Below are 11,120 nucleotides of genomic sequence, written 5' to 3' on the forward strand. Positions count from 1 at the left end.
CCAAGTTTGGAGGCTGCCGTTTCTCCAGCCCCCCCACTTAAAACCCTTATAACTTCGTACCGGAAGTGGTACAAACGAAAATTATTGCGGTACATTCCGGCACAAACGTAGCACAAACGATTGGTATAGGTTTTGTTTTGAAATTTTTAGGAGGAGAGGGGGTTGTCGTTTCCTCAGCCCCCACTTCAAAACCCTTATAACTTCGTACCGGAAGTGGTACAAACAAAAATTTTTGCGGTACATTCCGGCACAAACGTAGCACAAACGATTGCCATAGGTTTTGTTTCGAAATTCCAAGTTTCGAGGCTGCCGTTTCTCCAGGCCCCCCCCCACTTTAAAACCCTTATAACTTCGTACCGGAAGTGGTACAAACGAAAATTTTTGCGGTACATTCCGGTGCAAACGTAGCACAAACGATTGGCATAGGTTTTGTTTCGAAATTCCAAGTTTGGAGGCTGCCGTTTTTCCAGCCTACCCCCCACCTTAAAAACCCTTAGAACTTCGTGCCGGAAGTGGTACAAACGAAAATTTTTGCGGTACATTCCGGCACAAACGTAGCACAAACGATTGGTATAGGTTTTGTTTTGAAATTTTTAGGAGCGGAGGGGGCTGCCGTTTCCTCAGCCCCCACTTCAAAACCCTTATAACTTCGTAACGGAAGTGGTACAAACGAAAAATTTTGCGGTAAATTCCGGCACAAACGTAGCACAAACGATTGGCATAGGTGTTCTTTTGAAACTTTTAGGTGGGGGGCTGCCGTTTCCCCAGACCCCCACTTCAAAACCCTTATAACTTCGTACCGGAAGTGGTACAAACAAAAATTTTTGCGGTACATTCCGGCACAAACGTAGCACAAACGATTGCCATAGGTTTTGTTTCGAAATTCCAAGTTTGGAGGCTGCCGCTTCTCCAGCCCCCCACTTTAAAACCCTTATAACTTCGTACCGGAAGTGGTACAAACTAAAATTCTTGCTTTACGTTCCGGCAAAAACGTAGCACAAGCGATTGCCATAGGTTTTGTTTCGAAATTCCAAGTTTGGAGGCTGCCGTTTCTCCAGCCCCCCCCCACTTTAAAACCGTTATAACTTCGTACCGGAAGTGGTACAAACGAAAATTTTTGCGGTACATTCAGGCACAAACCTAGTACAAACGATTGACATAAATTTTGCTTTGAACTTCCTAGGTGAGGGGCTGCCGTTTCCCCAGCCCCCACTTCAAAACCCTTATAATTTCGTACCGGAAGTGGTACAAACGAAAATTTTTGCGGTACATTCCGGCACAAACGTAGCACAAACGATTAGCATAGTTTTTGTATCGAAATTCCAAGGTTGCAGGCTTCCGTTTCTGCAGCCCCTCCACTTCAAAACCCTTATAACTTCGTACCGGAAGTGGTATAAACGAAACTTTTTGCGGTACATTCCGGCACAAACGTAGCACAAACGATTGCCATAGCTTTTGTTTCGAAATTCCAAGTTTGGAGGCTGCCGTTTCTCCAGCCCCCCACCCCCCAATTTTAAACCCTTATAACTTCGTACCGGAAGTGGTACAAACGAAAATTTTTGCGGTACATTTCGACACAAACGTAGCACAAACGATTGCCATAGGTTTTGTTTCGAAATTGTAAGTTTGGAAGCTGCCGTTTCTCCAGCCCCCCCACTTTAAAACCCTTATAACTTCGTACCGGAAGTGGTACAAACGAAAATTTTTGCTGTACATTCCGGCAAAAACGTAGCACAAACGATTGCCATAGGTTTTGTTTCGAAATTCCAAGTTTGGAGCTGCCGTTTCTCCAGCCCCCCACTTTAAAACCCTTATAACATCGTACCGGAAGTGGTACAAACGAAAATTTTTGCAGTACATTCCGGCACAAACGTAGCACAAACGATTGCCATAGGTTTTGTTTCGAAATTCCAAGTTTGGAGGCTGCCGTTTCTCCAGCCCCCCCACTTTAAAACCCTTATAACTTCGTACCGGAAGTGGTACAAACGACAATTTTTGCGGTACATTCCGGCACAAACGTAGCACAAACGATTGCCATAGGTTTTGTTTTGAAATTCCAAGTTTGGAGCTGCTGTTTCTTCAGCCCCCCACTTTAAAACCCTTATAACTTCGTACCGGAAGTGGTACAAACGAAAATTTTTCGGTACATTCCGACACAAACGATTGCCATAGATTTTGTTTCGAAATTCCAAGTTTGGAGGCTGCCGTTTCTCCAGCCCCCCCCCCACTTTAAAACCCTTATAACTTCGTACCGGAAGTGGTACAAACGAAAATTTTTGCGGTACATTCCGGCACAAACGTAGCACAAACGATTGCCATAGGTTTCGTTTCGAAATTCCAAGGTGGGGGGGCTGCCGTTTCCCCAGCCCCCCACTTTAAAACCCTTATAACTTTGTACCGGAAGTGGTACAGACGAAAATTTTTGCGGTACATTCCGGCACAAACGTAGCACAAACGATTGGCATAGGTTTTGTTTTGAAATTCCAAGGTGGGTAGGCTGCCGTTTCCCCAGCCCCCCCCACTTTAAAACCCTTATAACTTCGTACCGGAAGTGGTACAAACGAAAATTTTTGCGGTACATTCCGGCACAAACGTAGCACAAACGATTGGCATAGGTTTTGTTTTGAAATTCCTAGGTGGGGGGGCTGCCGTTTCCCCAGCCCCCCCACTTTAAAACCCTTATAACTTCGTACCGGAAGTGGTACAAACGAAAATTTTTGCGGTACATTCCGGCACAAACGTAGCACAAACGATTGGCATAGGTTTCGTTTCGAAATTCCAAGGTGGGGGAGCTGCCGTTTCCCCAGCCCCCCCACTTTAAAACCCTTATAACTTCGTACCGGAAGTGGTACAAACGAAAATTTTTGCGGTACATTCCGGCACAAACGTAGCACAAACGATTGGCATAGGTTTTTTTTCGAAACTCCAAGGTGGGGGGGCTGGCGAAATGCACCTGTATATTTATACCACTTCCGGTGTTAGTAGAGAGATTAGGGTGCAGGTGGAATATATTCTTGGGAAGCTTAATTGATTGCAGAAAATCACTTCTCGCTATGTGTTACCGTTTTTACCCTATAACGATCAACGTTAAAACTGAAAAAGGATCTCTTATTGTTTTTACTATGTATAGAATCACATTGAAACCAGAACTTTTATTGGATTTCTACCCCTTCCGATTTAAGTACAGATTTAAGAGTGAAGATGAAATGTATTCCTCTCCTGGGATACTTAATTGATTCGAGAAAACCACTTCTGTCTACCTATTACCGTTTTTACTCTAGGACATTTCTTTTGCTTTAATTTAGGATTTAGATTTCTGGGCTTTCTGCATTTATGGCCGTTTAGCCCGTCACGTTTGAGGGATGACGTCCCCCGGCGAGCACACTACCCGGAGAAAGGGAAGGAAGAAAGGATTGGGGAAAGAAGCTGCCTCTAACCCAGGGGAGCCCACAAAGGGGGGCTATGACGCAAACTGCGTCATTGAAATATTTGGGGGGGGGGTAAAAATCTATATAAATATCTTTGATGGGGTGTAAAAATTAATCGAAAAGATTTTTTTTTTCATGGAATAGACACCTAGGGATAGACAATTGAGGGGGGTGCGTCATGGACATGAGGGGGTGGGCACCACTGTGTAACCTATAAGTTATGGACCCCCCCGGCATTTGCCTGGTGTGAACGAGGAAAACCCAGGAAAACCTCATTCAGGATGGCTGAGTTGAAAAAGATTTCTACATTTTTTCGACCGAGTGCCCCCACCGGGAATCTAAGTTGGGACTGCTCGCACTGAAGGCGATTTTTGCTTTAATGTTCGTATATTATTTGCAATGTGAATTTGATTACTGGAAATTAAATTTTAATTTGTATCATAACTATAATTAGCTAGGATTATAGCATTTGTAGCTGTCTACTTATTCGCGTATGTTTTCCATACATCTTGATCTATTACAAATCAAGTCGTAGAAAGCCCCGCGGGTGCCGCGACCAGAAGGGCGCCGGGAACATAAAATTCCAGGAATTCAAATTATGTTGGTAAATGATTTTCTAAAAATTAATGTTAATTCAGATGTTTTAATAATGATCAGACCAAGGCTAAGTAAAAATATCGGTAATGTAGAACATCGTCTAGGATTACTCAACTGGAACTTTTTCAGCCCTCTGTGGGAATAGTTTTTATCTTGGAAAACTGACCGAGATCTGCTACTACTTAATTCTTATCCGTATGACAGTTTGGTACAAACTGAAGAAACTTTAGTAGAATTCCATAACATTTCTTTATTCCTATCCAGGAAATGCTCAAATAATACTACAATAATTGCAATACCACAATTAGGCCTATCTGCTTATTTTGACACCATTTGATAATAACCGGTTAGCATCACAAATACAACCTCGCACGTACTTTCCAATCCAAAACGGAATAAATATCTTTTCATTCCTTCAATTCTGTACTAACCTCATGCAACAACTGTGTTTATTAACTATCAGGGACGTAGCCATGGAGAGGACTCAAGGGTCCTTCCCCACTAAAATGGAGAAAGAAATCTAAATAAAATTCAAATTTAGGCTATCCTATATTGGTTTAAACCGAAAACAGTTTTTAAAAAAGGCATTACAATGCAATTTAAGTCTTAATTTTTACAAAAAGTTTCGAGGGGTACTGCCGGACCTCGTGTAGGCCCTACTGTGGGGAAGGAGGAAACCGAAATCTTGGCTACGTCCAGAGTACAGAATAAACTCTGGTTGTTTTTCGTAACACACTGTGTGGGGGCGCCTGGGAATTCTCGCTCCGGGCGCTTACAACCTACGTGACGGCAATGCGTAGAAACTTTAATACACTGAACATCTTTCCATATTTTCATTATTAATGTATTAATAGATAGAAAAGACTTGAAGTAAAACTAGAATCGGCTTACAAGTATTTGCTGTTTAACTGTATATATCAGGAATATGCTATACTTTGAACCAGGGGCGAATCCAGGACCGACTTCTGGGGGGGGGGCGGTGGGTTGTCATACTGCTACTTTTAAGGACTCCAAACTTTGGGATGGGTTTTATTTGTATATAAAAAATAAGAAAGTTTCCTCTTCTGGGGGGAGGGCGATTGCCCCGATCGCCCCCACTGGATCCGCCCCTGCTTTGAACATGAGGGCTTTGTTTCTTGACTTTTTATTTCGAACCATCTTTAACGTTTAATGTCACATGCAGGGCTGGGTTAACCCATTTGGAGGCCCGGAGCTAGAAAAAATATATGGTCCCTGCTGTCTTCACCTAATAGGCCTACATTTCTGTGAAAGTACAGTAAGAAAGTTAAGTAAAAATGTTTCATATTTTTGGTCATATTTTATTTAATGATGATGATTGTATCTTCACGATTCTTTTTAGATAACCAGTTGAGATTTTGATCAGAGTAAAGACACCTGTCCATCTGGTGTCCTTTAGCCATAGCCCCCTAAGCCCCCCTTTATCCGCCGCTGGTCACATATCGTATTCGATTACAATTGATACTTTTTAATTAATTGATTTTAAGATGCGCATTTTACTTGATTATATGTGAAAGATAAGGAAACTGATAATGTTATTTGTAGCATTTTGATATACTTGACAGTTTTGCTGGTTAGTATTGAAGTTGGAACTTGGAATTTGTGGGACAGTATTGCAGCATGTGTGGAAGGATTTTTAAATGTCACTTAGTTAGCCAACGATTACGGATGAACATCTTTTATATACAGGCCCGTCGCGTGGGTTGTAAGCGCTCGGGGCGAGAATTCAGAAGGTCCCCCCCCCTAGTGTATTACCAAAAACAACCAGAGTTTATTCTGTACTCCTAGATTTAAATATGAAATATAAGATGATAATGTAAGTCAAAATAAGTTAGTATTATGTCATTAAAAAAAAAAAAAAAAAGTGAATGGCTTTTGCCGTTAAAACATAAAAGTTAACGAAAACATCGTTTTGAATTATTGAAATCGAGTGCTATTCTTGTTTATTTTGAACTTTACACATCAATATAGTAATAGCATGGAATGTATAAATAACGATACACATATTTAAAAATTAAAAAAAAAGAAAAGAAAAGAAAACTCTTCCCACAGAGACCTAGAGAGAGTTCCAGTTGAATAATCCTAGACAATGTTTTATATTACAGTTAATTTTCAAGTTCAATACTCTATTGGGAGTGCCACAAGGATCTAATCTAGATCTCCTGTTGTTTCTTCTTGTTATTAATGATATTTTCTGTGTATTAATACTTTTCAAGTTCTTTTTTTTTTTTTTTTTTTTTTTTGACGACGATCTCAAATTATACTCCAAAGTAAGTTCAATTGATGACTGCGTGAAACTTCAACAGGATCTACAGAGGGTTCATATATGGTGTAATAAGAATAAATTAGTCCTGAATGTGTCCAAATGTAAATATGTATCTTTCACGAGGAGAGAAAATGCAATTAACTTTACCTATACAATAAGTGGCACTTCCTTGTCTACCCCAAATACTATCAAAGATATAGCAGTTATATTTGAAAGCAAATTAACCTTTGCTCAGCACGTTGACGCAATAACGAATAGTGCATATAGGAATCTGGGTTTAATTTATAGGATAGGGCAGGATTTCTACAAAGAATCAGTTATAAGGTTATATTTTTTGTATATAAGGTCAAAATTAGAATACTCTTATGCTGTTTGGACACTAAATGTCACTAAATACTCTGATGCAATAGAAAATATACAGTTTATTTTTTTAAAAATGCTTGCATATAAGAAAACCGGTTTCTATCTAAAGTATGTCCCCTATAAAGACTTAGTACCGAATTTTAATTTTCAAACAATAGAGAAAAGGAAATGAGTTTTTGATTTTTTGTTCTTACATAAATTATTAAACGGTAAAATTGACTGTCCAGAATTAGTTTCAGAAGTATTATTAACGTATCCCAAAAGGCAAGACTAGAACAGCAAACACTGAAACATTCTATTGTAGAAAAGCAAGAACTAACTATTACATAAGTCTCCTCCGTGGAGTATGTGTGCTTTATACAACGAAATTATTAAAGTTCATGTAGTAAATGTATTTAGTATTTCCGAAAACAAGTTCAAAACAATTGTCAGGCAATAACTTCTGCATAATGAAACGGCGCATATTTGTGTATGTATAATAATGTATGTATAATAGTGTATGTTAGATAATTATGTACACCAGGGGCGCCCGAAGAAAAATTTCTAGGGAGGGGCCATCTACATGGTTGCTATATTACGTCTGATATTTAATATGCATGTTTTGCTATATCACGTATACATTTTCGTGAGCCAGAGAGGGGGGCCGAGTCCTACCCTGCCCTCCCCTTCGGGTGCCCATGATGTACACGACTCTATAACTGGGCATTAAGCCTGTTGTGTTGTCCCTATGAAATAAATAAATAAATTTTACTTCGCCGTAGCCTGATCGTTATTAAAATGTCTCAAATAACATTATTTTTTTTTAATCATTTACTAACATAATCTGAATTGTCTAATTTAGTTTCGTGGGCAACATGCATCTATAGCTTGTAGGAAATATTCTGTACTAGTATCTGAATAGATTGTTGTATCATTAGCTAAATGTATTTGCTTTATCCAGCGAAATGCATACACTGTTTAATTATGGTGGATGAAATCTACTGAAATGAATTCTTAGGATACAAAACGTTTTCCTAAACCCATCATATTATGATCTATTGGATATGTTGGAGGTTTAATATGGACCTCATGAAACAAATCAAATGCTTTACCGTTGCGTGAATATACTCTAAATATAACAAACTATTTTTAATTTATTGGAAACTTTATTTATTTCTATACTTACAGTTATCTCGTTTTGTATTTAAAAACATGTTTTTTTCCTCGTCTCCTAGACAAGCTTTATGTCTAATTTATAGAGGGACACTTATTTGCATATATATTACTATCTAAATACATATTATTGTTCCATTAAGCAATTCTTTCGATTTTTTTATTTACCCAAAATAAATGCAATATTATAAGCATATTGAAATGAGAATATGGGAGAATCCTAAGTAAGCTTGCAAGGTAAGGAGATATATTTTATTTTAACGAGCAGAGAATATGTATCGAATATGTTTAATTTTACATATTAAACTGTCTGAATGGAAATGATAATTGCCGTACTACTTAGCCAATGGCTTGAAGTATAATTATTTTTATTAATATAACGATCTCAGGGATTTGGAGAACACCTGAATAAGTGACCACGTTGAGAAATAGTCAAGGTGCGAGATGTGTCCGGAAAATAAGCACCCTTTTGAAAAAAAAAAAAAACCTTAAACAGGTGTGTTCAAGCCAAATTTATTTTTACATGAAATTTACTATTTTTCGACATAATTTCCACCAATGTTCAAACATTTGTCATAGCGGTTGACCAACTTCTCCAAACCTTCCTCATAGAAACATCCCACCAGTGAAGACAACTACATCTCCACAGCGTTTTTTTTTTTTTTTTTTTTTTTTTTGCGTCATCGTCACTTTTAAAGCGCTTACCGCCGAGCTCGCACTTCAAGGTAGTCAGACGTTGCCAAGTCGGTGCTGTACGGCGAGTAGTCAAATTGCTCCCAACCGAACTGTCGGATGAATGTTTGCGTGGCACCAGCAGTATGAGGACGAGCATTGTCATGGAGCAATACAATTCCTTTACTGAGCACTCCTCTCCTTTTGTTTTGGATTGCACGCCGAAGTTTCCTCACAATATCATTCCGCATTGACGATTTCATTCTTGGGTACAAAGTCAACAATCAAAACTTCTTTCCTGTCCCAAAACACTGTGTACATGAGCTTTTGTTCTGATATTATCGTTTTCAGCTTTTGCCTTTTGGGAGATCCTGTGTGCCTCTACTCCTTTGAATGTGGTTTCGATTCTAGGGTGACGTAGCGAACCCATGTTTCATCACCAGTTACGATTTGATTTAAAATGTCCTCTCATTTCTCATGTAACGGGTAAGGAATGTCAAAGCATTGCCAAGTCTTTTAGTTTTGTGGACTTCTGTGAGCATTTTCGGAAGCCAGCAGAAACATAGTTTGCGATAACCTATGCGATCCGTAACAATCTCATTCAAAACAGTTCTCGAAACTTGAGGAAACTTATCTGAAAGCATTGTAATTGTGCACCGACTATTCTCATGAAGTTTCTCATCCACTTCCTTCACCAACTCATCAGTCATAACAGAAGGCCGGCCACTTCGTGGTTCGTCGTGGATATTTGTCCGCCCTTCATTGAACTGCCTCATCCACTCTCGCGCCAGGCCATCACTCATTGCATTTTCACCGTAAGTGTTTACAATTTAACATTTGAATGTCTTTATTTTATGTGCACAAACGATGCACTGACAATTGACGCCATTTTGGCGCCAATCCGCGTTAGAGGAGGGGAAAGATGGCGCCTGAACGAGATGCACCAATATATCACACTTCATGTTGTGAACAAATGAAAATTTTGCATGGACAAACGTCCGCAAACGATGCACTAATGATGGAGACTATTTTGGCACCAACCGGCGGAGGTGAAGGGGTTTCCGTTTAGATATCCTCCACAGATTGATTTTTGAATATCTTAACATTACTTTGGGCACAAATGGCAGTTTTGCCTGCTCAAACGTTTGAGGTTATTTTGATGAAATTCGGAAGAGATGGGGAGGAGGGAGTATAAACGGACGTCAAATTTTGAAAGATATTGTTCTCAAGCATTTGGGGTGGATCGCTGTAGGGAAGTGCTTCTGTAAACTGAAGTGGTGTCATTTTGAAACAGGGCCACGGTGGCTCAGCGGTAGAGTGCTCATCTCTGGTGCATGGGGTACTTGGTTCGATCTCAGTCCACGTCAAATGGGCTTTGCGGTGGACAAACACCTGTGTGTGTGTCCTCTCGTGGTTACCTGGCTTCCACCCACTTTCCTCATTCCACTATCATCATCCATCTCTCACTTTCCCTTAGCCTCGGGGAATAATCTTGGAACGTTAAACTAAAAATAAATAAACGACCTTCATGGATTTTCACAAAGCTTCCAATAATAATAATAAAAAAAAGCGTTTGTATAGTGACTTTAATACATCTTTACTCAGATGAGAACGATACCTTACATAATGTAAACCACGAAAATGCAATAAATAAATAAATGCATTTCAGTGTTCGTAACAGTAAAACGGAGAATGCGATGAAGCAAAAATGGATGGCCAAGGTAAGAAGTTGGTTTGGGCTTTCTCACAAATTTCCCTATGGTTGAACCTGGAGTCAGACTAAATTTTCACAATCTGAAATTATCCATTCATTTATCTGGCAGCATCTCCAGAACCTCGCGGGTTCATACACAAGGAAATCTTGTGATTTTCTCGTTAGGTTAGCAGACCATTCACAACTCCTGGCCTCCACGAACGCTGGATTACTGGAGTACGCCACTACTCCCAGCCAGAAGTTATATTTTCTCAATCTGGTGTAAAATACATTGTAAACAGGATATTTCTACTTTTTTTGGGAAGGGGGGGGGTATAAACGGTCAGTTAAGTACAGGAATGAAATTTTCAACTGAAAGTAGATTCACGAATCTATATTACATTTTCACATGAATTATATTTGAATTTGACAGACCGTTTTGTTAGAAAAAGAAAAAAATACCTTGTACCTGTCTTTTTTGAAAGCCTTACAGTAATGATTTCAGGGATGGCTAAAGGGGAAATTCGCTCGGAGCTACAAAATTCTCCTCATCCGAAGTCATATATCCGATTATACCATTGCATCAGTGGACTGGGAAATTACTACTGCAATGGTGGGAATTAAATAAACCAATTAGCCATAAATAATTCCCTTTTAATTCTATCTATAAATAAGAACACGTAACTTTTGAACTTTTTTTTTTTTTTTTTTTAAGTAAGACTAGCACGAGAATAAAAGTTGTGAAATATTTCAACCTACAGGCAAATAAATGAAGATAAATAATAGGACCTAATAGCAAATAATTGGAAGCATGCACTTCAAACAATACTTAGAAATTCTGTATCTTGTGAAGAACCTATGAAGTTCCAGAGCCATTGTCGAAAGTAACAATTAATTCATAGCCTGCTTCAGGTTCGAACAGTAAATGCAA

The 11,120-nt window shown here is 39.1% G+C and overlaps 1 protein-coding gene across 1 annotated transcript; it reads right to left on the reverse strand.

Moving 5' to 3' along the window:
- Window positions 1-8,951: 8,951 nt before the first annotated feature.
- On the reverse strand, window positions 8,952-9,299 carry LOC145682165 (protein GVQW3-like). Its single transcript, XM_081753753.1, has one exon. It carries the CDS (start codon window positions 9,297-9,299, stop codon window positions 8,952-8,954), a length of 348 nt encoding a protein of 115 aa, XP_081609879.1.
- Between the last annotated feature and the right edge of the window lie 1,821 nt (window positions 9,300-11,120).

Source organism: Thermobia domestica, chromosome 3, assembly GCF_964235325.1.
Source record: "Thermobia domestica chromosome 3, izTheDome1.hap1.1, whole genome shotgun sequence".
NCBI classification, from domain to species: domain Eukaryota; kingdom Metazoa; phylum Arthropoda; class Insecta; order Zygentoma; family Lepismatidae; genus Thermobia; species Thermobia domestica.